The 27161-nt window shown below is 36.9% G+C and overlaps 2 protein-coding genes across 30 annotated transcripts in view; both read left to right on the top strand.

Moving 5' to 3' along the window:
• The first annotated feature begins 343 nt into the window (after window positions 1-343).
• On the top strand, window positions 344-13112 carry atg9b (autophagy related 9B). Its single transcript, XM_044134586.1, has 14 exons — window positions 344-1050; window positions 1201-1244; window positions 2071-2135; window positions 2835-3005; window positions 5886-6027; window positions 6141-6889; window positions 8099-8252; window positions 8391-8570; window positions 8671-8916; window positions 9007-9245; window positions 9319-9412; window positions 9596-9680; window positions 10626-10794; window positions 10886-13112. Exons 1-13 carry the CDS (start codon window positions 942-944, stop codon window positions 10775-10777), a joined length of 2430 nt encoding a protein of 809 aa, XP_043990521.1. The 5' UTR covers window positions 344-941; the 3' UTR covers window positions 10778-10794; window positions 10886-13112.
• A 4885-nt stretch (window positions 13113-17997) lies between these two features.
• Window positions 17998-27161, top strand: part of obscnb (obscurin, cytoskeletal calmodulin and titin-interacting RhoGEF b) — a 57836-nt gene continuing 48672 nt past the window's right edge. For 15 of the 29 annotated variants that reach the window (XM_044135375.1, XM_044135386.1, XM_044135383.1 and 12 more), the window contains exons 1-7: window positions 17999-18195; window positions 20835-21917; window positions 24421-24690; window positions 24849-25109; window positions 25890-26195; window positions 26278-26544; window positions 26661-26767. In XM_044135375.1, coding sequence (XP_043991310.1) covers window positions 20843-21917; window positions 24421-24690; window positions 24849-25109; window positions 25890-26195; window positions 26278-26544; window positions 26661-26767 — 2286 coding nt within the window. In that variant the 5' untranslated portion in view covers window positions 17999-18195; window positions 20835-20842. Of the gene's footprint in view, window positions 18196-20834; window positions 21918-24420; window positions 24691-24848; window positions 25110-25889; window positions 26196-26277; window positions 26545-26660; window positions 26768-27161 lie in introns of all 29 variants that reach the window. The other 14 variants (XM_044135372.1, XM_044135379.1, XM_044135376.1 and 11 more) reach the window with 2 other exon arrangements.

The raw sequence follows: 27161 nt of genomic DNA on the forward strand, positions 1-27161 counted from the left end.
ATTTTATTGTTGTTTTTAATTTTTTCGCTGTTTAATTGTGATACGCATAGCTGTTAATTCTTTGTCTTAATGATTATCATCATTAATAACAAAGTGAATATTACTGTTAAACGTAAATCTTGCCACTTACAAGAAAGACACTATGATGCCAGTGCGACATCTGGTGAGTCTAAATGTCTTTTTGTTTCTTTGAGAATCTTAAATACTGTACTACAATAATCATTTAAAGTGTATTGGCATTTTTAGCTGATATGTCTGTAGTAGATAATAAAAAGTACTTATTATCTCAAAGCTACAACTGATAAACGGAAATGATTTAATGCCAAGCGGAAGTGACGCTAATGGTGTTTTGTTGACATTTGTTTGTGAAAGACAAAACAAAAAAAAAGAAAAACAGTAGGCACGCGTATGGGATCGCTTATGTTTGTTGGGAATCAACTAACTGAGAGACTAAAGAGCGAAAATAGTTACTGAAATACGTGGGAGTTTTAAAGGAGCTCATACAAAGACTTATCTCAAACCAAACCAGAAAGAAGCTCAGGATCAGCATCAGGACAGAGCAAGTCGGGAACAAAACAAACCGTGTCACCCTGACTACACACTGGCTGAATCATTTACAAGCTAACCGGCTGCTATTCTCTCGGTTTTATTTGTAATCTTTTATAAACGCAACTAACATTCAGGACTAAACTAATAGAGGCAACGCGCACTAAATTCTTAACTCAAACGATGTATGTACGTGTAATCATGGTGATTTAAGGTTGTACAGGCGCTGTCGGTCAGTCTAGCTAGTTAGCAATCTAATGTTAGCTTTTCTTACCCTTATTTGAACTGCTTGAGCTGCTTATTAGCTACAGAATGTAGCCTCGGTTCTCTGTCTCTGCTCGTTTCATGTGAGTGTTTGCTATAAACAGTTTGGGGTGACTAAAGAATGAAGCACAATGACTAACTTTGAAGCCTACCAGGAGTATCAGAGAATTGAGGACTACGAAGAAGACTCTCCACCAGGAGAAGAAGACTTATTGGTCCATGTCCCAGAAAGTCTAAAAGGTAAACGTAGCTACTTCTATTATTACGGGTTGGACATAAAAACATAACCTTATGATGATTATCTACCTTAGTCTTCCAAAATGGCTGGATGCAGCTGTGTCATAGTTGTTTCCTCACTGAGAATGACGAATGTCTCAATTTTTTTTACAGACTCATGGCACCATATCAAGAATTTGGATAACTTCTTTACAAGAATATCCTTTGAAATTATGACTTGATAACATAAACTGAAGCAAATGAGTAGTTGCAATGGAAGTGTTGGGTTGTGTAATGTTTACCTCTGTCAGATTGCAAAACAAGTGGCCACATGAAACAAACATGAGAAGGTAACATGCTCTTCCCAGACTACTAAAAAACAAATCAACCCATTAACCCTGTTGTCTAGAATTACAAGTTTTGTTTGTTTCGTTTGTATGTGGCAAGAGTTTATTTTTTAATCTTTTTTTCAATTTCTTTGTGGTTATATTTTTATTATTTTATTTTATTATTTTATTTAGTTTGGATGGGTTTGGATGTGGTTGCCAAACAGACTTATTAAAGTCTGTTTGGCTGTGAACACAACAGTTTGACCTCAGTCACATGAAATAAGTCTAGATTTTGCTATAATTGTTTTTCTCCCATGTCGATAAATGCATTAACTGATTTTATGCTCTTTGCACTTTATTGAGTCAGACATATTCTTTAATATGGATGATCTTTCAATTTCTTAATTTTCAGTGGGTTATCAAAAAATGTTGATCATATTTTTTCTGTGTTGAAGTGGACTATGGACTTTTCTGTTGCCAATTCTCATTCAGAATTAGAGGTCAGAGCCCATGGAAAAGTGGAATTTGGTATCAGCTAGGAAAAACCTTATGAGCCTTTTGCTATTTATAAAACTGCTAGAAAGAACAAATTGAAATGGAAAAATGTATTTTTCTTATTTATTTATTTTTTGTATTTTATGATTTGATCTGGCAACTTATTAATTTGTTTACTGTAAATTACCTGTATCAAGTTTTCTTTAACCAGTCTCTTTACATCTATAACTATCATCAAAAAAATGGCTTTGCCTGTATGATGTTGTCAGAATTCTTTGAACTCATGTAAGTATAACATTTGAATTATATTTACAAGATGCAGCTTGGGGCGCAGTGATGTACGTTTTGTTAAAAAGAGCATACTTGTTTTCAGTTAAAGTAGCAGGCTTTTAGTGGTGTTGGTTTTCAGTAATTTTATGATGAGAAGTGACTGTCACATGCTCTTGTGGGAACAAGATCAGTATTGTATTCATTTATGCAAGGCTGCATGATTCTCAAAGGAATAGGTTCTATTTAGATGCTAAGTTTACCCTCATTTAATATTTCAACATCCATCTTGAGGCAGCACCCTCCTAAAGCCTTAAAATATTTATCTTTTGTTGCAGCAACAGCATTTCACAAACATGTAGACATTTCCAATGTTTAATTTGATTCTAAAATCACCAGTTCTACCCTAATTTGCATCCCTTAGATTTTTAGCCAAAGTTAATGAATTTTTAAAAATGTATTTATTTATACTTCAAAAGTGTTGATTAGAGTGTCTGGGAATGTTTGAATAATCTTTGTTTTCCTGGGTTATGAATATAATGTGACCAATTTCAGTCTATTTCAAAATAATATCCAGAACAATTTTTGTTATGATGTTTATCTTCTGTAGTATTAATAGTTGATCACTTATTGTTGTGCCCTGTAAAAGTTAGAAATGTGGTTCAACACAATTAATCATTATGAAAAATAACCTCATCCTCCTTTTCTTTCTTACAGTCAGTTTCTGTTTGTTGTCACATTCACTACATTCCTTGTCAACTGTGTGGAGTATGATGTCCTCTTTGCTAATCGAGCAGTGAACCACACCGGGCAAGGCCAGAACCCTTTTGAAAGAAACAAAGTGACACTTCCGGATGCCATTATACCAAGCCAGCAATGCACACAGAGGTACAGATAAACAAACGCCAAAGAAATCACAATAAGGGGATAGACATTTCGTTTTGTTTTTCTTGCAGAGATAAAATGACTTTAATTTGTCACATTCACATTAAGGCATATCTCCTGTGGCTGTTCTCTCATTTCGCCCAGTCTGATGAGATGCTTTGTTCTTGAGCTGAGTGCAGGATTAGAGGCCGGCCTTTAGAGAGATTCCATTTGTCAGACTTTTCGCAGCTGCCCAGTCTAATATAGTTCCAATTAAGCAGCGTGACTTTATTTCTTAGGGGGCTGAACTAGATGTGGCTGTAGACTGCAAGATATGGTCAGTTTCCCAGGATAAGAATATTGAGCAGGCAGCTATTTTGCTGGTCTCTTCATTTATTGAAGAGGACTTGGTGTAGATTTTTATCTGTAAGGCTTGGCAGTGAAGGTTCCATAAGATATACTGCAGAGATTTGAGAGGTTATTTTTATAAAATAAATTTGGCTCGTAAATGGTCTATACTTTAGACCATACTTACGGTAATAAAGTACTCTGGACTTTATCAAGTATAGAATACCCCAAAGCACTTCACACTACATTCAGTCACCCACCAATTCATGCACATATCCACGCGCACATAATATTGGTACTAATATTGCTATCATTTGCAGTGTTGTTTTTTTAAAATGATATTTTCCTGTGCCATGTTATGCTTAAACATGGCACAGATTTGTTGATGTTAAAATCAGTTTTACTCAGAGTGAGCCAATGCTTTTCACAATATTCCAGTTTCTCACTGGAGTGGACTCCATTCCCACATTTGTTGTTCATTTTAAGGTTGGCAGCTTCAAGTTGGAACATTCTTATAAGTCATGGTTTCTTCTAGGAAGATGTTGCTGTAAACTGTTCAGACTGGCTTGAGAGAGTCAGCCAGTGTAACTGATACCTTTGGTGGGAGCTGCAACTGGCTGACTTAGATACTGACAAGCTGACTACCACATGACACATTGCTACCTTTCCTTTAAAAGAGCACCCCACCACCAGCACTCCTGGAACCTGTGCTGCCACATTTTTTCCATGCAGCTTTAACTTAGCCTTCTTTCTTCTTCATGGCTTATGGGACACTCGTCATCTGTTTGAGCTTCAGTCTAAATCCACCTCAAACATTGTTTATGTCAAAGTCAGTGACGTTGAACTGCACAGTATGCTAATTTAGGAACAGCTTGTCCCACAGTTCAGAGTGTCTCTGTCTACTTCATAACTCCTATCTAATTTCATATTTGAAGAGCTTTAACAGACGTGTACTGAGGACATTATTATGGTTCATCTCTCCATTAAAGTGTCCGACATTATATGGCATGAAAAAGTTTTGACAGTATTACTAATGTGATCTGTTTGTTTATTTATTTTTTCTTAAAGAAGGCACAAAATACTCCTAATATGATGGCCTACAGCAACCATTTCAAATTATCAAAGTGTCCCAGAAATTACAGAACAATTTCAAACAAAAATGTGTAATCTAATTTTATTTAATCTAAAACAGAAGAGTAACAGTTAGAGTATTTTGTATTGTAACCTGCTCCTAGGTTAAATAGCATAACAATTATTCCAGTTATGATCATATTTTCTAAACCATTTAGTTATTGTTTTGATTTCAACACACAATGAAAACTAACTAGTTTTGAAGTGCATAATGCACAGAAAGCTACACCTTTTTTAATTTCTGTCTGGTTAATTAGTCAAAATAACTGCTTTACAGTTGGGTGCTTAAAAGAGATGCTTACCTTAATAGGAGTGAGAGGTAATCATAGTTTTGTTTTCATAAGATGACTTTCTGTGTGTTTTGTAGTTGAAACTATTTTTGTCAGCTACATTTATGTAGGAAACTGTATTTATTTTTTTTCAGTCAGCTTACCAACAGTGCACAGCAATATTTGAGGGCGGGATGGCACTGTGCTATTATATGCTCCATATAACCATAGAAATCTCCAGTTGCTCCATCATTTTATCTGGCATCTGAATAAAATAAACTTAGGGGATGGTAAGATGGAAAATGTTAGCAGTTTAGAAAGTGTAACTTTTTAACACCGTAAAAAGTAACTTGCACTACCTAAGAGTATCCACAAGCTTTCTCAGTTTTGGATATTTTAGGTAAGACAAGTGACATCCATTGAACAGGGTCAAGATTTTGTGCCTATAGTTTCTCCCTGTTGATATTTGTCACTCTGCACAAAGTCTTCAGCACAGGTTTAACTTTAGATCTGTGGAACTGTCACCTGATGTAGAGTGAAGCATTACATGAGGTCAGCAACAGGTACACAAAGGCAATCAAAACAGCCTTGGTAGAACCCTGAAACATGTCACCCCTTCTGTGATTATGCAAAGCCTTTGCCCTGTCATGACTGGTTGAAACGTTGCTTAAACGTGTAATTGTAGAAGAGTAGCAGAGGTTGCCAGAGGAAGGAAGCAAGATTCAACAGTAAAATTGCAACTGCATAATATTTGTCTTTTTAAAGCCAGTGTAAGACAAAATGACTTGCAATTGTGTAAAAATAAGAGTTGTTTTTTTTTAACATGGACCAAATAGTTCAGATTGGAATCAGCCAATTTTGCGATGATCAGCTCTGATCTGTGATGTATGGGTCAGATACACACCCTGTATTGGTGTGTTGCCAATACAGGGTGAAGGCAACACCAACCTGGAGTTTAACACATAAGCCTCTGTGTTAAACACTTCTTTTGCCATTTTAGTACTTTTGTTTGCAGTTTGTTTTTTTTTTGTTTTTTTACAGATAACTTCTCTTTTTTTTTTACACGTCCCTACATTTACATTTTAATGTAAAAACAGATTTCTGATGTAAAAATGTGAAGCCTGGGAGTCAGAAAGGGATTTTTCTTTTCTTTTAGGATGCAAGACAACAGCTGGATCATATTCCTTCTGATAATGGCTGCCACCTTCTGGATCTACCGACTTATTAAAGTCTTCTGCAACATTTTGAGCTACTGGGAGATCAGGCAGTTTTACATCAAAGCACTGAAGATTAAAATGGTATATGCTCCTCCTGATGAGCTAAATTAAGATTTGCTATAGCAGCAATTTGTTGTTTTTCTCATCAGTTTTTTTTGTTGTTTTTTTTTCCCCCCCTTCCTTCTTCTTATCAGGATGAACTATGCAACTTTACGTGGCAGGAAGTCCAGGATCGGCTCATCAGTTTGCAGAGGGAACAGCAAATGTGCATTCACAAGAAAGAGCTGACAGAACTTGACATTTATCACCGCATCCTGCGTTTCAAGAACTACATGGTGGCCATGATAAACAAATCGCTGCTGCCAGTTCATCTGCAGCTCCCCCTGCTGGGAAATGTGGTCTTCTTAACCCAAGGCCTCAAGTACAACTTTGAGCTCATCCTTTTCTGGGGTCCAGGCTCTCTGTTTCAGAACAAATGGAACCTGCACCCTAAGTACAAGCGCAGTGGAAATCGCCTCGAGCTGGCTCAAAAGCTGAGCAGAGTGATCCTGCTGATAGGCTTGGCCAATTTGCTGCTGTGTCCTTTCATCCTGGTGTGGCAAGTGCTTTACGCTTTCTTCAGTTATACCGAAGTGATCCGCAGGGAACCTGGAAGTTTGGGCGCACGCCGCTGGTCCCTCTACGGCCGTTTATACCTGCGGCACTTCAACGAGCTGAACCATGAGCTGCATGGACGATTGGGTCGTGGCTACAAACCTACTTCAAAATACATGAACTCCTTCACGTCGCCACTCCTGGCTGTTCTCGCCAAGAATGTTGCTTTTTTCTCAGGGTCGGTGCTGGCTGTTCTCATTGCACTGACTGTCTATGATGAGGACGTTCTTACAGTGCAGCACATTCTGACCGCCATCACTGTGCTAGGTGTAGTTATCACTATAACCAGGTAAGTTGTTGCCATTTCTTTTTAGTTATGGATGTAAACTCTGCAGAATCTCTGCCAGACATAGAACTTGGTAAGAGAGATTCAAAATCACTTGGTATTTATATCATTTATACAGAATAGAAGATGTAATTACATATTTTGTATAACATACTTAAATGCACATAATGCTCTTATGGACTATGGATGCCACCAATCAGATGTCTACTGTAATTAGTCATAAAAATTTGGTAATTTAGATATAAAACTAATACATTGACTTGCAGAAATATTCTTTCTTTTTAAACCTTTTATATTTTCTCATGTTACAACCACAAACCAGGTTACTTTTTTGGGATTTCAAATGACATATGGACATTATGAAGTGAAAAGCACCTTCACTGTTATGAATAAAAATCTGAGAAGGGTAGCTTTAATTTCAATTGACTATAATAACACCAAATAAAATCTAGTCTGGTAGAGTCCACCGTTGTGTAATTTACTTGAATAAAGAAACAAATGACAACATTAAGTAAAAGAAACATACAAGATAGCTCAGAGATAGAGTTGTAGAATGTACAGCAGAATATCAACAGCTCACTAAGTTCTGTTCTGTGCTGTGGGACTGAAGGGTAACGCCACACTCCATGCCCACGATGAAAAGACGCTGGTGGGAGCATCATAGTGTGAGGATGCTTTTCTGTCTAGAAGAGAGGCTCAGCTTCCAGAAGGAAAATGCAGCCAGAACAACAATGGATGGGTTTATATCAAAGAGTAATAATCTCTTAGAAGCATCTAGAACTAAATCTAGTTAGGAGAATTGAGAATTGCTGTTCATAGATGTATTCCATTCAATCTGATTGAGCTTGAACTTTTTTGCCAGAAATGGTTAGTTTTATTATTATTATTATTTTGTGGATGTTCATATCTTGTAAAGTTATAGTTATTGATTTAATCACAGTGAAAGATGGTTCTCCAAGGGAATGACTTAAGGGCACAATAACAATGCACACCACAATTTTTAGACGTTCATTTTAGAAAAGTAAAGAAGAAAACCATGTCCCATTTTTCTCCCTTTTCACAATACTGCTCTACTTTCTCTTGGTCTATTAAACAAAATCTCAGTGTGATACACTGAAGATTTTGTTTATAACGTAAAAATATAAATACATGCGTAAAAAAATCGTTTTTTAGATCAACTATTTTATCATTTTTGTGCCTGTTTTCCACAAGGTCTTTCATCCCAGATGAACATATGGTTTGGTGTCCGGAGCAGCTTCTGCAGTGCGTGTTGGCTCATATCCACTACATGCCAGATCACTGGAGGGGCAACGCAAACAAGAGCGAGACCCGTGACGAGGTGGCACAGCTGTTCCAATACAAAGCGGTGGGGAGAACAGCATAGGAAAACATTATCTTCTAAATGCTTCTCATTGCCTACAATTTATAATTGGATTATTCAGTCTGAAATGATGCCATGATGAGTTTTTGGGGGATAATTAATTTGTCTCTGTGTTTACCTTAGGTGTTCATTTTGGAGGAACTTCTAAGCCCCATTGTTACTCCCTTCATTCTCATATTCCTTCTGAGAAACAAATCTCTAGAAATTATCGACTTCTTTAGGAACTTCACTGTGGAAGTGGTTGGAGTTGGGGATATCTGCTCCTTTGCTCAGATGGATATTAGGCGGCATGGAAACCCGACAGTAAGACTTATTAAACTTACATGGCAGGACTGAGGCCAATATATTCAGGAGAACAACAATGATGCCTTTGCTTTATTTGTTCACGCTTCTATTTTTGCAGTGGATGTCAGATGGCCAGACAGAGGCGTCTGTATATCAACAGGCTGAGAACGGCAAGACTGAGTTGTCCCTCATGCATTTCACCTTAAAGAACCCCCGCTGGCAGCCGCCTCAGGAGAGCTCGCTGTTCATCAGCCACTTAAAGGAGAAGGTGCAGCATGACGCACAGGGTGGGCCTTCAACACAGTTGTTTCTCTCAGAGGCCCCTCTGTGCACCTCGCTGCACTCCAACGAGTCTGGCACCGGGGTAAGAAGCCTGATCTTGATGTCATTTACGTAACATCCAAAAAATAATCGATTGTTCTTAAAACTTGTTCATGTATGTGGCTGCTTCCAGCCTGAAAGCCTTGTAGCCAGCGTCCTGGCCCACCCCATCCTCACTGCATCCGGACTACAAGGGCGAGACCATCGTTTGGTCCCACCCAGCTCTGCTGCATCTGCCGCAGCCAGTGTCCTGGCCTCTTTGTCCACCTCTCATCATGCACATCCAAGCCGAAGCCGTCCCCATGTCCTTTTGCCCTCCTCTGTTTACCCTGAGACCACCATGTACCGTAGCGACCGCACCGTCATTAACAGGTACTTTTAAGACCTGACATCTTATGTTGCAGAGAAGCACAAATTCAACATCAGTTCTGCTCCTCTTTTACAGCATGTCTAATAGCGACTCTCACATCCGGAGCAATGCGCTGCACTCAGAGTTTGCATCAGCAGAGATGAGCCTTCATGCCATTTATATGCATGAGGTAATTTTCTGATCACAAATTTTACTCTGTTGTAGGTTCAAACGTAAACCTCTGGTTGGTTTATAAATAATGAAAATCAGTCCCTCAAGGAGCCCAGCTTTTAGTTATGAGATTTAAATGTTGATCCATTGCTTGTTTTTTATTTTTTTTTATTGTACTCTTAACAAGTGTTTGTCTGTGTAGCTCCATCAGCAGACCTCCCATCCACAGAGGACCTCAGGACACTGGCAGAGTCCAGTGCCAATGAGAGATCTTCACACAAACACAGGTGATTTGCTGTTTTGGAGGAATCAGCTGGTGACCAATATTAGCAGATTTTTCAGCTAATATTGACTGGTGGCTGGACGGTCAGAAACTCAAAAATCTGATTTGCTTCTGATTAGTGAACACACGATACCTGAGTAATACCAGGTTGCAGTAATAACAACACTTTTCATTGTTGAAACAGTTACAGAGGCAGGAAAGCTTTAAGCTTTTACTTAAAAGAGGGGGCATCACATGGCTTAGAGGTATAGCAGGCACACTATTTACAGAAACTACATTTCTCAAAGTATATGTCCCTGGTTTGTTTCCCTGGGTTTAAAATATACTCATACATTTTTAAACTTAAGCTCACAAATGTGCACAGACACTCAGATCAGTAGATAACTTGTGGTTAAATGTCTTGTCTAGGGACAAATCAACATGGGAAGATGGAATCAAACACATGACTTCACAAGTAGATAGCCCAACAGGGATTTAATCTAATTATCCAGCGCTAATTATCACAGCTAGTCATTTAAATTCAGTGGAGCTCTTTGAAGAGAGACATTATTGCTTTAACGTCATTTGCAAACAATAGCCAGTGTTTTATTATTATTATTATTATTATTATTATTATTATTATTATTATTATTATTATTATTGACAAAGGACAGACTAGAAGCAAAATTTGTCATGATGCTATTTAAATACCTTCCTGTGCAAGTGTTCTGACACTTGGTGTCGGTAAAATTTAATTTTAAGGTTACTTTTTCATTTAAAAAGTACAAAGAATAAGTTTGTTGTGGTTTTCTTAAATAATTCCTCTAATTTTAAATTTGTTTATTTTCTTGTAAAACTCACTCAAGTTATTAAATCATACATTTCAGTTGAAAAAAATGAGAAAACAAAATTTCCCCCACCTTAAATGCATATAAATTCTGCTTTAATCCTCTAATGTTCTGTTTTTCAGGTATTCATGCTCATAGCTCTCATAGTTCCAACATTTCCATGCCAGCTCCTGCTCAGCTTGGTGGCTGGAAAGAGGAAGAAGAAGAGGATGAAGATAATCAGGAGATCAACAGTGGATCTTCTCCAACAAAGGCCACACCACACAGTTTATAAGGTGCCTTTGACATAAGGTACATGATCCAATTTCAGCCCCGTAATATGATCTGTGGAGCTGTAACCTGGAAGACTATATTTCTCTAATAATTTCTCTCTTTTTTATAGTGTTTACATTTTTCTTTCTTCGCTGAACATTGTGGCCTTAAATGACCTTCATGGAGAGTTTAGTGCAGACCTTTAAAACATCATGTAGTGGGAGGGGTCTGCCGATGAATAACCACTGTTTTCACACCTCTACACCTCATCGTGTCATATCAGGGAGTCTATGGCATCAGGGATTCCATATGTCTTCCATCCTTTTTATCATGGTTTTATCATTAACTTGTACAAAGTTCATTTGGACGTGTAGAGTCTGCGTGATATTGGATGTAAGCAATTTTATGGTGACGTTAAAAAAACCTCATAACTTCGGCTGAGCTTGTGTCTGCACAAATTCTCCAAATACTTGTGCATCACAAAGGTTTTCAGAATGGCGTGAACTATGCTACAACTAGACCATCTGAATTGTACAACATTTCAATATGTTTTTTTTTGCCCTTGTGACATGTAAATAGACTGTGTATAACTCATCTTTTAATAGGTCTTTTTTTTTTTTACAAATACCAGATCAATTTACTAAAGAGCTGCCAAGTATTTATTTATTGAAAAGCTGAGTACAATACCTTTAATATCTGAATATAAAACATCTACAGACTTCATTGACATATAATTTCATGCTGTTTTCCATGTTTAATGGGCCTAAACCCACATTTTGCTTAATATTACTAGTTCAGGTGTTTTAAGACTTTTGATTTTTTTTCTTATGAAATGAACATTAAGTATTCTTGCAATTAAAATCCCACGGCAGACAGGTGATGCCTGTTAGGTCAGTTTATTGCTTATTTATATGCTAAAACAAGTATCTAAAAACCAGTTCTCTGTATTACCTCGATGGCAGTGATGAATTTAGGCCACAGTCAATATCTCTGCACAAATGCGTCAACTACTTTCAGAATTTAATTACATATATAAATTGTAATAATTAGATTTTTTTTTCTAGATTTACAAAGCAGATAAGATGAGCTTTAATATTTTTTTGAATAATTGGGGCATTTTGCAAATCTGTGTTAGGTAAATTTTTTATTAAGTTGGTCTTCCTGGAGTTGTTACATAAATATGAAATGTCATCAAAGGGGCTGGTTTTTAATCTTTTATTATGTTGTTTACAGATGCTCTCCAACATTGCTGTTTCAAAGTAAAGTCTAAAAAAATTGACTCTATTGGCAACACGAGGTATTGGCTTTAAGAATATGTATTACTTTTGTTCCTCAAATATTTTAAAGTAAAAACCATATATGTTGCTTATATAGATTTGTTTTTAGACAAATAATTTAACAATTTAAAAAAAATCCCCATCCCTACAAGGTGGTAAGTCATTCACTTAGATCTTATTGGTATCATAAAACAACACGGCCACCTGCATGATGTTAAAGCAATGGTGGTTCTTGCATGAAGCCTCAGCATGAGATGTATTGTAATTTCCTGACAAGAAGGAAAAGTTCTCCAACCAAATTAGGTCACTCTAAATATGCACCTGCTTGTGTTTTGCATTGAAAGTAAATTTTGAGATGTAATTTTCACATGTTGTAACTTTGGTGTAGAAGACACTCTGGAGCTGAGTTATGTGCACAGAGTTCATACAATCTCCGTTTATTGTTAGCCATTTATATCATAAGCAGTGCCTTAGTGTTACGGATTAGCATTTGCTCTTTTAGAAAGCCATGCCATCTAAACCATCAAAATCTACTTTTATAGACTTAGCAGCACACATAATGTAAAGTATTTTCTGATGAGCAGCTCCTATGTGGATATAGCATCAAGTAAGTTGTGGTTGTTGCTCGTACGATTAGCCCTCATACCAGTCAGTCTTTTCTATCTCCAGGACGCTGCTTCCTGTCATGGTGTTTGGGTTTATATAACCTACAGAGGCAGGACTTTGTCTTTTGTTTGACCTAATGGACAAACCCCATACCATCCTTTCTTATCAACTACTCACCAGTCAAAATATTGCAGAGACTGGAACAAGGTGCTATTCAGAGATGATGAATATTACGGTATGCTTACAAATAGTTTTTGTTTGTTTGTTTCTTACAAAGTTTGGTTTTGTTCTGTAAATTAGGCATTATCTGACAAAGGAAAGATGCCAAAATAACTTGTTTTCTGCACAGCTTTACTATACATGTTTCCTGTTTGTGAGTAGAGACTGATAAATCCTATTTTGAGTGTATTTAATCATTTGATGTGTGTGTGATGTGTGTTGAAATGTGTCCTTGAAATAAACAAAAGCTCTCAATTTTCTCTGTTGAGATTTTTGTTCATTCGTGGTTACTATTAGACATGTCCTGGAATTTTGTCTGAGGGTGTCAATGAAGCTTTCATGAAACATTTTCAGTTTAATTCACTAGGTGGGGGGGGGCTTTCTTAACTCCAAATTATTAGATGTTGTATCACTATTCAAGTTTTTATCCAACTTTCTTTATTGCATTTTACAACTTGACACACATCAATCATTAGTACAATGAAAACACAGTAGTTATATAGAGAAAAAGAAGTTCAAGCTGATTCCTCCCAGAACCCAGCCCACCCCAAACGCACCCCGTCCAGGTCCAAACACAAGACAAACAGCCTGCTGGGATCCAGTCCCTGTAGCAGTTTCTAGCAACACGACATACACACACATCCATTCACACACATTCAAAAGGAAGCAGGAAAAGAAATAAAGAAAAAATAATAATACTGATACTAAGTAAATAAATGAATATGTACTTAAGAATACATGTTAAGTTAAACAAGTATACAAATAAATTACAAATGAAGAAGGAAAGAGAAAGAAAAAATAAAATAATAAAAAATTATAATTAAAAGAAAATAAATAAATAAATTAGAAGACGAAGAATATATATCGGTTAAAAACAAAAGAATTGGATTGGATATCAGTGAGAAGGCCTACAGATAATTTAATTTTCTTCTGAATCAGGTAGCAAGGTCATGGTACCCACAATAGATAGGAAAGGTCTCCAAGTCTCCATAAATTTACTGGTGGAACCCTTAAGTGAAAATCTGAGTTTCTCCAGCTTCAGGTTGTAAAGAACTTCTCTGACCCAGTAGTCATGAGACGGGGGGACGTTTAGTTTCCATCTAAGTAAAATAAGTCTTCGAGCCAAAAGGGTAGTGAAGGCCAGGGCTTGTTTCAAAGAACGCGAAAGGCCCGGGTCTGGAGGGATGCCAAATATAGCCGATAATGGATTGGGGAGAATTGTCTGATTATATGCTTGACTTAGTGTTTCAAAAATGTTACTATTCAAGTTTTTTAAAGAGTTAATGTAGCTATTTATGATGTTTTATGTTTTCTCCTTTATCTGCCCTTAGAAAAGCAGATTTCAAAAAGCATTATGATGAATATAGATTTCTACAAAAATAATATATAGTACATATTAGAAGAAATTGGTAGGCACCCTGGTGAAGATCTGTAAATACTTGCAATAAACATATCTTTCTTATTTTTCTTGGGGTTTTTTGGAGAGAAAATAATCCTCCACCCTGCTTAACATTAAACATAAACTGGCTTTCCACTCATTTGTTTCACAATAAAACTGCCTAAAATGCTCAGATTTAGTCTACTAACCTGGGAACAGTTACAGATAGTGTTTTGAAATCTCTATATGTTTACAGTTCATTTGTAAAAGACTTGGGGGGTTTTTTCTGGCAGCAGTCCCAAGCTAACAGTTGGAAGGTAAATAAGATCTGAATCTCTTATGAGGACATTTTGACCCCAACATGCCACTTTTTGCTGAAGTTATCTGTGTGATGGCTAGATAATTATTGGCCTTTCTTCATCTTAGTGAAAGAAAGAGAATGCTATATCCTGTCACATTCTTCCTTCACATAAACAGAAACTCTGCTTATATACTCTGCTTGACATAAATAAGTAAAGTATAATTTCTAAAAATATATTTTGATATTTATTTTGAGATATTGTTAGGGATACATATAATTGTACTTATAAAATTACTTTCTGAGAAGGGATCTTTTCTCTCAGTGAACAGATTGACGTTTTCAAATTAAAGGTGGGTTTTTCTCAAAATATTCAGAGTCAGATTATGCAACTACAATTACTTTTTGCACTTCTTTTCCAAGGGTGCCCACAACTTTTTCTGCATCTGGTTCTGGGGGTATATGATAAATATTAATGCAGTGCAGCAAAAGATTATGCAAGAAGTACCTTGGAGAAACCGCATGAGCCTTCCAGGTCTATAAATTTCCACTTTACTATATCCCAACTCCAATGTCAAGAGTGACATTCTCATTATAAACTTGGCCTCAGTCTTTGACTTCTCCATAACTAAAAAGAAACCAAAGCTTATTTGTACGTTTCAGGCTTTTCATAAAAAGCTTTTTGACATTTTGACATAAGTCTAGTTATTTGTCTCTCAGTTCTGCTGATCTTCAGAATTTTGTGAAGATTTTATTGCAGAATATTTTAAATAAATTGTTTTACAGCTATCTTGTTGCATTTCTCCTTTGACACATGTCTGCATTGTAAATATGCATGAATAAACAGCCAACTGCTTTTTCCTCCCACACCTTTCATTTCTGGAGGACAGGTGCGCCATCTGCTGTTCTTACAATAACATTTGCTTCCACTTTCACCTGGCGTGCAAATGTTTTGGAGGTAACATGAATGTTTTGGTCTGTGAACATGATACATCCATGACCTTTGTCTTTCAAATGATTGGGAGGTCAAATAAAGGTCCATGCAGTTCACACTGGAAGGCATATATTGCATCTAATTTTTGCTTCTCCACTCATCAGAAAGAAATGCTTTAATGCAGAAATAGGCACTGTGTGGCAGTTTCTTTCACTGGTTTGTTGAACAGTAAGCTTTAAGCATCTACAAATGACTATGGAAATATACCATATATCATGCCAGCCTGCTGGAATTTTTGGGTAAACAAAACTTGTCACAAATTTAGGATAGGATAATTTAAGTTCTCATAAATCATTTTCTATTTTATACCTCTGCATGACGACACGTTAATGACCTAAAAGCTTTCAACAGCTATAGAGTCATTGATCAGATCTGGTAGCTCCTCTATGTTCTATCTGCGGTATGGAAACCAAAGACAGTGGACAGAACAGGATGAGGCAGAGACAAGCAGCAATAGTGGATTAGTGTCTGCTAGAGTTTCGAAGAGGTTAAATGAGGGTCCAGGAGGCCTGCTGCTGTCAGTCATTGGAACTGGGAGGGGGAAGCCCACAGTCAAAGACTAAGAAAATACCACAGAAGCAAAGGAATAGAGTCCCACAGTGGAAGTCATAAATTAATCCTTGATCAGTGGTTTAAAATGAATCATCCAGGCAAATGAGAGCTAATTTTTACTTTGATGGGAGAGAGATTATTTGTGAGCATTTTAAAATGCTACATTTTTAGGTTTGTGGATCAATTTTTATGTGATTTTGTCATGTTAAGAAATGTTACAGATTAGAAACCAGTAAAATTGATTAATTGGGGCACTTAGTCAGTATGAGGTCATATTTTAATAAAAGGTTAGATGCTTAAATTGCAGCTGTCACAGTAGTAGCTGTGGGAAAACAACATGCCACAACCTCTATGTAACGACCCAATTATATCAGTAAATTTTCTGTAACTGAGAATCAGGCTGTAGAAACAGGAGTCAGTGACAATGGAGCAATGTAGCTACAATGGCTTTGAGATTTCAAAGCAAGATTCAAAACACCATGCTTGACAGCTCAGAAAATGCTTTACCAGCTGTCAAGCATGGTGGTGGTCGCGTCAGGATTTGTGTCTGTTTTGACGCAGTCAGTGCTAATGCATTGTGCAAAGTTAGTGGAATGATTGAAGACTAACGTTATTCTTTAATTGTACCTTAAAATATCAGCTCCTATGGAGGCAGTCACACATTCAGATTAATAACAGGTTAATAAGAAAATACTATTACCACCTTCACTGTACATTGTCAATTGTTTACTTAGTCACATACCTAATATGTTGATTTAGTCTTGACCCTTTTTTAGAATATTCATTATAAGATATATTGTCTTGCATCTAAAAACAGGAGATACAAGACATTTGTATCAACAAAAAATTTCACATTTTTGGTCGATTTTATTATTAACGTTTTCACTTGACACTGAACAGAGGAAAGCTGGTGCAAAATCATAAAAATCATAAGTTTTTTTTTTTTTTTTTTTTTTACTTCATTGAACCAAAACACAACAATAAACCAATTGTACTGAGTATCCAACCAGTATTAAGCAGTGAAAAGAGCTTTGATTTACTGTCAACATGAATCAATATAACTAGAAGCCACAATCACAGTTTTGCCTAAATGTGTATGACCTTGTCTGAAAGGTAAAACATAAAATTGATTTTACACATTTTAGAGCCAGCTAAGATTCCAAAAATTGGTTGTTTAATTGGGTTCTTTTAACCAATGCAAAAAGGTCTGACACAAAATGCATATGTTGAGCCTTGGCCCAGTTAATAGCCACCTAGTGTGAGTAAAACCCACATTCAAACCGATTTGGTAATCAAATCAATCAATTGGTTCATAGTATGGGAAATGTCTTGACACAAAATTTTTATTTTCAGTCAGAGATTCTGTTTTTATTATTATTTACTTAATAGCCTATTGCTAGACCTCTGGTATAAAACAAACTAAACTATGAAATATTAAATTATCTTTTCCATTTTAAACATTATATACTGTAACAATTAATTTTTAAAAAGTGATAGCCTTTGCAGATTGATTTACACCTTACAAATCAATCTGCTGTGGTTCAAAACAGAAACACGTATGGGTGGGGCACTAACACAGGTCCCAGCCCGGGGCCCCACATCTTTCTAAATCTGGTAATACAGATTCCTCCCTGAAGGTAAAAAGCATGTTTCTTCCTCGTTATATTCTGTCTTTTATTTATTTATTTTTTGTTCAACTGAGTGAACAAAACATTCTGAGTGTAGCTAGCAGGAGTGACCAGCCACAAAGTCCAGAGTCCGTGTCTCCGTTACCCGGCCTGTCCAACAGAGGCCATCTCCTATCTTCCCTGCAAATGACAGGATCTATTTTGGAAAGGAGGCTGCGCCAAACTCGGAACGTCAGCTATTTGGCATCATGAGCCCTCAGAGAAGAAAGGAAAAAGGAGTCTAGTCAACCACCCACCACAGGAGACTGGGGGACTTCCATCTTTCTGGATTTACTATCATTTCTCAAATATTTGTGCACAAAGAAGACCAAAAATTTTTTTGGTGGGATTACTAAACTCGGAGCTGGTCCTTAATCTGGAAATTTTGGTAACAGCCTATAGTCACATGACTCAGCTGCTGATTTACCTGAGAGGTTGAAGACTCAAAGGTAAATAATGTATCAGTTTAAAGTGATGTCACTTTTAAGACTTCTAGTTAAATTTTCTATCACTGGGTGATTAAAGTTAGCTCTGGCTACAACTTCCAGTATTGGTTTTGTTTATGTCACTTTTTGTATTTAAGAAGCAGTTTTAGAAATGTATGTCTGCCTTACTTTGTTTATTTAAGTCTATTGTTATAACCTTTGTGCTCACTGGCAGAGAGAAAATGGACTGTTATAGAATTAAAGCATGTTTCTGAAGTAGGAGCTTTATCAAAGAGCACTTCGTTTCTACAAATGGCAATGTGCAGAGATGGGCTCTGACAGCTGAGGTTATTTTTGGGACAGGCGGTCCGAGCAACAGAGGTGACAAAGCTGGAAAATGGAGGTCTTTGAAAGGCACCTATCTTCTCTGTATGACCTTGTTACATGGGAATTCAGTTGTTGTTGTGGTATTAAACTATTGAACAGGCTGCGTGGATTTATGTGGTTGGCTTGATGAATGTGTGCAGAGGAAAAACAGGAGACTGTATAATGTTACAGGAGCTTCCAGCTATAAATATACCAATCTTAATTCTAGTTTCATGTCTTTTTTCATTACATAAAAAAATTAAATAATGTAGAGTCCACATAGTAAATTGTAAAATGTAAGGTGTTTCATATGGCTTTGATTTAGAATTTATTCTGTGACTTTAATATGAAAAATGATGTATCATATCATATATTTTGTTTTATTAACTAAGTTTTATTAATTGTTTTATACAATTACTGTATACAACATCTTCTGATATTTTAAAATCAATCTTGTTCCATGACAGACTGAGGTTCAATTCGATTAAATTCAAAAATACTTAATTCATCCCAAAGAAAAATGAAAAGACCAAATACTAAAATGCCAAAAGATAAAACAGACCAACGGACTTCCTGTTAAAAAGTCTTGCTTGATTTCTCTGGGCTGAATGAGCCACAGGAGAGTCACGAAGTAGAAAATACTTTCCTTAAAAATAGCTTCTTACATCACACTACTTTACCCAACTTAATTTTAAACACCACATTGACACCAAAAATAACTAAACTTAAAATGACTTTCTTGATTAACATCGTCCACATTGAAAACGTATTGGGCACAGTGCCTTTACTTATCAGATATATATAATATATAATAATATATATGGAAAATATTTATATATATTTCCAACACAACTGTATTTTAACTAGGACCGTCAATGTTAAGGAGTTTTTCCTATTTTGACCTAAAAGCCTCTTTCCCGCGGGGAATTATTTTGTTCACAGCAGAGGGTCAAGTTAGGACAATTCCAAAGGCCCCTGGCAGACAGGAGGGCCCCCACGAAGTTTTTTTCTTATAGAAATAGAAAGAAAATTGGGGGCCCTGACAATTACAAAATTAATCATATAGTGTTTTTGAAATTGTTTTAGCAGTAAAACATAAATGTTACGACTCCCAGACCAAAAAGCACAAATTTATATTTGCCCGGAACAACCCTCTGGAGCTGAATGAAATGGTTCGTTCCTGCTTGGCGCGTTTGATGGTGGCGGTGTTCAGCAGACTAGAGGAACCACTGTGGCGGTTACTGTGCCGCGAAGAAAATAATTAAGTCAGGGTTTCAAAAAGAAAGATAGAAAAAAGACAAGATTATCAATTTATAGCCCAGTTTTTCTCCAAGAGAATGGCTGCTACCGTTTGACCCTGGACTCAAGAAACTGTAACAGCAGCTGGGAAGGTGGGGCCCAATTAAATATTTTGTTATGGGACCCAAGATTCCTGGTGCCCATGAGAGTGGCACACTATGCTCCACTCAATAAAGTTGCAAACGTCAGTGAAAAGATAAGTGAAGAGCGTGAAACTGTGCTCAGCAGTAAATTTCACTTTGAAAAACACCCCGATGGAAGTTTGGATAAACGAAGGTAGTAGGCCTATGTGCATATTCCGACAATACATTGTTGCCATTGAAGCACAACAAGTTTATAGTTAGTATTACTACATTTACGTTTGAAACAAGAATGACTTCTTTGAAACATTGCTGACTGTGAAAACCTGAAAATCTCAGACATGTTTGGTTTGAGACAACAAAATGATTTCAACATGTTTTAAAAACGTGTATATTTATATTTCAAGCTTACAAAGTGATTAGTGCTGAAATTAGTGCTGTCACTAAGTTAATTATCGATTGACACCAATAATTTTTACACAAACAAGCCATTTTCTGACCAAAGATCAGAAATGGATATTCAGCTATTTAAGTAATTGAAAGGTGCTGCAAGAGATCTTCAGTCATATTTCTACTTCTTAAGGTTAAGATACTTTCAGCTGCTGGATATCTTCTGTAGACAGCTTATTTTTTGTTGCATATTTTTCTTTTGTTCACCACTTGTTTGTTCACCACACTTTGCTCATTTTCAAGGAAGTTGCAGTCGTGGCTGGGGTCAAGAAGTAGAAGAATATCAGTTCTATGTGAAAAATGTATTTATAAATATATTTTTTTATGTTACTATATTTACTCTTTGACCCTGTTATTTAGTTGTCACATTTCAATCAAGATGTCCTTAGATTACTCCTTTATTACTGTTTGTTGTTGTAGCTGTATTAATGTATCATGACATGTATGTATATGCTTTATTCATCACAGAAGCAAAAATGGATCAAAACCTGTTTGGAGGAGTCCCCAGGTTTCTCACCCGCCCTAAAGCCTTCACAGTGGGTGTGGGCAAGGATGCTACACTCAGCTGCACTGTTGTTGGCAACCCAACTCCAGTAATCACCTGGGAAAAGGACAAGCTCAAGCTTTTGTCTGGGGGCCGCTTTAAAACTGTGGAAGATGGAGACATCTACCGTTTGACCATATATGACCTCACGCTGGAGGACAGTGGTCAGTACATGTGTCGAGCCAAAAACAACATCGGGGAAGCTTATGCTGCTGTGACCCTGAAGGTGGCCCTCCAAACGGAGATGTCTCAGAGGGCCCCCGTTTTTATGGTGAAGCCCACTTCCACACGAGTGGCTTTAGGAGGAGATGTTGTTTTCCACTGCCGGGTTGTGGCTCACCCTGAGGCCACCTTTGAGTGGGAGAAGGACGGGCGCTATCTAGGGGAAACAAACCGCATCAAAATTATGTCCGACAGCGAAAGCAGCACCTTAAAGATTCAAGGTGTGCGCAACCTGGACAGCGGCACATACATCTGCAGGGCCCAGAACTCTGTGGGCCGCTCCCAGGCTGCTGCAGCTCTTGTGGTGGATACTCAGGATGCTCGCTACATGTCTGCAGACAAGAGTACCTCTCTCCTCTCCCACATGCAAAAGCGCAAAGAGGAAATGAAGAAGGACATCTCCATCTTTCGCACAGAGGAAAACAGCTCCCTCTCCAAAGCCAACATGACCGATGCCCTGTGTTCCTTGAGCCTGGAGCAGGAACTGAGGGCGTCTGCGCTGGCCAGTCTACCTAAAGGTGTTTTCACCCGCACTTGCACTGTTACTGAGGGCAAACATGCAAAACTCAGCTGCTTTGTGACGGGTCACCCCAAACCACACATTATCTGGAGGAAGGACGGAACTAACATCAGTGAGAGTCGCAGGCACGTCATTTATGAGGATCAAGCTGAGAACTTCATCCTCAAGATCTTGTACTGCAAGCAGAGTGATAATGGTCTCTACACATGCAATGCTACCAATATGGCAGGCCAGACATACAGTGCTGTACTGGTTACAGTCAAAGGTAAGGTTTTAAAATGTTAACTCATTGAGAAAAAAAACAAAAACATTTGTACACATCTAAACCACCTTAGGATATTTTCATGAAAGCATATTATATGCACACTGTTGCAGTGATATCCACATTTTTATTTTTAAAAATTTGTGATTGCAAAAAAATATTTTGTTAAGATTTTTTGAATGTATTTTTACCTGGGAATTTTTATATTTAGTCACTCTCTTTCTTTGAAGACACTTAGTTTATTTAGATAACTTTAATGACTAAGTAAAATGTGTCATTACTTTTGCTTTTGATTAACAGGATGTGATACTGTTAACTTTAAAATAAATTAAAAACAAAAAATATGGCCCATCATTGTCCTCTGGGCTACGCTTGGGCCACCCTTTCTTTATGTCAGCAACATCTTAAAAAGATGCTGCTCCATTATCTACATTTTTGTATCAAATACAACTTCAATGGATACTAAGCTTTCCAAGTACCATCACCTTTACAAGCTTTGTAGATCTATAGCACAGCAAGACTTTGACTTGTCCTGTTTGGGAATGCTGTAAAAGGACATCCTTAAAAACAACAACCAAAAAACAACTAATATTCCTTGACATTGTATTTCTAAGATCTGGCTTATCTATGTGTTATAGTTTAAATCACAGAGATTGTAGTTGGGAAAATTAATGAAAAAGTACTTAGAAGTCAAACATTTGGGTGGGAACGTTGTCTATATCTGCTTATCCTCATAGGATAGTCAAAGGGTATATACCCTTTGACAGTGCAACAGTCTACCACAGGCCAACACTGACACACAAATTATAAACAACCATGCATACATACTTAAAGGGAAATTAGTGTCCAGAAAGTCAAGTCATGTTTTGATCTATTGGAGGAAACCAAAGTACCTGGTGAGAACTTGAGCTTCCATAGGAACAACATGCAAATAGAGCACAAGCCGTGACTTGAACCAAGGACTTTCTTGCTGCCAGGCAACAGAACTAACAACTGTGGCAGTGTCATCTGAGTTTATGCATTATTTCATTTGTTTTTGACCCCAAAAGGGTAAGAAAATTATTGTTTTTCAATTTAATATTTTAATTTAACAAAAACTGTTAAACACCCAGATTTTTCTTTTAAGGTTTTATTCCATGTTACTGACTGTCGATATCTATAATATCAAAGTGTGGACATCAGAAGTAGATGAATAGGGATATTAGCACTTGTTCAACATTTATTTAAATATACAATTTTAGTATTTTTAGTATTTTTTTTCTCTGTAGCACTAATGATAGCCCACATCCCATCAGTTTAGGGAACCATAGACCTACATGTACAGTAACATGATAAAAATTTATTTTTCTCAAAGTTCACATATAGATAAAATTGTAGATCCCAGTTGTTGATAAGCACATTCAGCTGCAGATAACCACACATTTTCTTCTTATTAAAAAGGGCTATTATATGCCATACACTGCTTATAACTGTAATTACAATTTTAAATCAATGTATTATCCCCTAGGATTTACCTAAATGTCAGTGGCCATAAATTACATGGTTATACTCATCTTGACCCTTTGAAAGTAGGTGTTGTGTTTCATCTATTTCCTACTGGTGATGAGTAGTTCACAGTTTCTCAGATGAACTCACCCTTTCTAGGCCACTGCAAGTGACACTTCCTGCATGAAGAAAATTGGCTCAGAGGATGACATCATTAAATTATATGTTTGTGTTGATTCAAGGTCTTCATGGATTCTAATGATGAGGAATGAGCAATATATATGGAGAGAGTGTGCTGTTTTCATTCAAACAATTTCTTTTCCATGAAAGTCATAAAAAAAGTTGCCAGTATATCAAAAAATATTCAGTTATTCAGAAGAATTGTACTATTTTATGTTACTTGTTCATGAAGCCCTTTAGTTACTTTGATAAGTACATTTGGGCTTTAGACCAAAATTGTAATTTGAAAGGCTTTCTGCTGTCTTTCCCATGTTAAAAAGTGTCTGCAAGATATGAGCCTTTTTGTGAAAGTCAATTTGTACTTTATAGCATGTCTGAAAACAACATAACTGACAAACGTGGCTTGCAAGGTAATTGAAAACATCGGGGATAAAAGAAAAGAAAAGAAAACAATAAAATAAAATAAGTATAAGAACATATATGATGAAAATGATGTAAAACACAGAAATACCAGAACACAAAATATCTGAGTTCAGACAATCTGATTATCTCAAAAAGCATAAATCAAATACATTTTTTATTACTTTTAGAAAAGTTGGCTTTTTCTAAAATTTTACTGACATTATATCTCTTCAATTTAAACTTATTTTGTTGCATTTTTGCACATCTTTGCAAGAAGTAACAATAATTTTGGAGTGCACTGCATTTAATCTTGAATTTTCTTGCGTGTTCAGTCAGTAACATGCAATTTCCTATCTTCTAAAGAATGATTACACTGCAATTTAGAACATTTTATGTCATTTTAAAAAGTTGCAGATTTTGTTGTTTTTCTATTTCTCAGAGCCAAAGGTGCCATTCAAGAGGAAACTGCAGGATGTGGAGGTACAAGAAAAGACCTCAGCCACACTCATGTGTGAGGTGCCACTCCTCGCCACTCAGACCGACTGGTTCATGGAAGAAACCAGGCTGGAGCAAAACACCAAATATCGCATGGACGAGGATGGGACTCTGCGTCGCCTTACCATACATAATGTCACCACTAATGACGATGGGGTTTATATTTGCGAGATGAAAGAGGGCAGCCGCACTGTGGCTGAGCTCACTGTCCTGGGTAGGGCAACTGTTTTGGATTTTCATGCATCTTATGTGTAATTTTGAAGACATTTGATTAATAAATCATTTTTAAGCAAAGTTAAGATGAATGCTTATATTTGCTGTTCTTTGTGTAGAAAATATTATTATCTGTAATCTTACTCCCATGTACCACAGGTAACATCACAAAGAAGCTTCCTCGGAGGACCATCGTTCCAGTCAGTGACACCGTCATCTTTTGTGTTGAGCTGGAGCATCCTTATCCAGATGCCTACTGGATTCGCAATGGCGAGAAACTGAAGGAAGATTCTCGTACTTCAATTGCCTGTGTTCTTAGACAGTACACATTAACAATTAAAGACTGCCAGGCAAATGATTCTGGAGAGGTGGCCTTTGTAGCTGGAGATTGTAAGACTTCAACACAATTCTCTGTTACTGGTGAGTTAAATCATTTCTAAAGACTTTTTCTTATATATGGTAAATTGTGTAACATAGTGAGAGACAGTTATTGCAATAAATATTGAAAGGTTGGCCTTGGTGAGCACCTACTTCTGGCTCTACCTATTCCAAGAGCCCTCTACCTGCAATATACTTTAATACCTGCATTCCCAGCATGTCTAACCTAAAACCAAATTTGTCATGGCTTATTTGTACATATACATGAAACAAATGAGGCATTTATAAATAGATGTCTGAAGACATAGTGAGCTATTGAGATATAATGGATGTAACAGCACTCAAAGGGATAAGTAAACTAAGGTTCATTGTGGCCCCCACACCAAAAAAGGCTCTCAAGAGTTTAAAAATGTAAACTTTTGAGTGGTAAAAGACAACATTTTTCTAAGAGTTAAAAGCTATGAATCATATGACATTTTAAGTATGTTACTTCAAGTTCTATTAGTCTAAGTTTCATGTGAATTGACTTGATGTACGTAGAAAAGATTGTAATAAATGCAATTAAAATATCCTATTTTGATTTTTTGTTTTTCTAAAAAAAAATTATCAGATGTTGTAAATACTATTCTTAATGTCAGATTCATGCTACATAAACAATGTTGTAAGGGAGATATTAGTGAACTATTATAAATAATGGTAGGCAAAAGGTTCCCACACAACCTTGGAGACACACTTGTCAATAGTTATGTAAGAAAGATGAAAGAAGATGAAAATTTATTGCAGTTAAAGGAACATCTTCAACTTTTGTTTTCCCCACTGTAGCTCCCAGGAAGCATCCCCCTGATCCCCCAGTCGATGCTGTGGTGCAGAACAAGACTGACTCATCCATCACCATTCATTGGTCTCCCCCTGACAGTGACCGTCCCGTACCCATTAAAGGATACATCGTGGAGAGGAGGAAGGTTGGTGCTTCTACCTGGCAGAGATGCAATGCTGGAGAAATCCTCACAACCACAGAGATCACCATAAGTAGTTTTGCAGAGGAAGCCAGCTACCAGTTCCGAATTTCTGCCACAAATGACTTTGGTCAGAGTCCCTTTCTGGAAGTACCTGGCAGCTTTTACCTTGGTAAGTCTTTTATATTTTTTGAAAAGCATCGATTTTCTGTGTTTTGCTTTTTAAAAATACTTTGTTTGTCTTTGTTATCCAGAACCCACTGCAGAAATCAGGAAGGGCCTGATGAACAGCTCTGCAGTCTCTGGAGAGGAATTCTCCATCTCTGTGGAGCTGTCGGCTGTTTGTTCAGGCTTCTGGTCCCTAAATGGACGCCTCCTTCGGAGTGGATCAGAATATCTTATCACCAAATCTAAGAACATTCACACATTGCTCATTCGAGTTGTGACCATGGAAATGAATGGAACCGAAATCAAGTTTGTGGGTGGAGGTTCTCAGAGCAGTTGCATCCTATCTGTGAAGGGTATGTCATTTCAAAAAAATATTATTTTCTGCACTTATCTTTTATAAGAGTAATATGTTTTCTCAAGCTTTATTTTTTAGTCAGTCATGCATTTCAAGTACAAAAATGTGTTATAGCACCCCCTATCAGGTTCACCAACAAATTCGACCATCCAGAGGTTGTGACCTGCAGCGTCCAAGAGACGGCTCAACTGAGTGCTGAAGTGTCAGACTATGAAACTCAGGTTTGTGTGCAAAACTTCTTATTTTCACCACTTTGGCCATTTTTATATTTAAAAGATAAATCATGTTGAAGAAAGTAATGTATCCTCTTACAGAGCCTTGCATTTCCTCCTCAGGCCTTTTCAGATTTAGTCATGAAGCCAACAGAACCCAGAACATGACTGTGAAATTAGAAAAATTTTGGAGAACTAAAACTCTGAAAGATCTGGTGTGCAAATGTAATCAGCCCCCTTTTCGATGATACCCTAAAATAAAATCCAGTGCAACCAATATCCGTCAGAAGTCAACTAGTTCGTATAAAAGAGCTTACCAATAATTCCCTGTATATACAGCTTCTTAGTGAAGGCTTCTAACAGCTTTATGAAGACCAAGGAACACACCAGGCAGGAAGCTTAA

The sequence above is a fragment of the Gambusia affinis genome, linkage group LG12, assembly GCF_019740435.1.
Source record: "Gambusia affinis linkage group LG12, SWU_Gaff_1.0, whole genome shotgun sequence".
In the NCBI taxonomy this organism is placed as follows: Eukaryota; Metazoa; Chordata; class Actinopteri; order Cyprinodontiformes; family Poeciliidae; genus Gambusia; species Gambusia affinis.

What these genes read in the sequence shown, in the direction of transcription:
- atg9b (XM_044134586.1), top strand. Translation starts at nt 942, where the DNA reads ATGACTAACTTTGAAGCCTACCAGGAGTATCAGAGAATTGAGGACTAC. An exon ending in TGTCCCAGAAAGTCTAAAAG is followed by an intron (nt 1,051 to 1,200) that starts GTAAACGTAGCT and finishes TTTTTTTTACAG; the next exon opens with ACTCATGGCACCATATCAAG. An exon ending in GTAGTTATCACTATAACCAG is followed by an intron (nt 6,890 to 8,098) that starts GTAAGTTGTTGC and finishes GTTTTCCACAAG; the next exon opens with GTCTTTCATCCCAGATGAAC.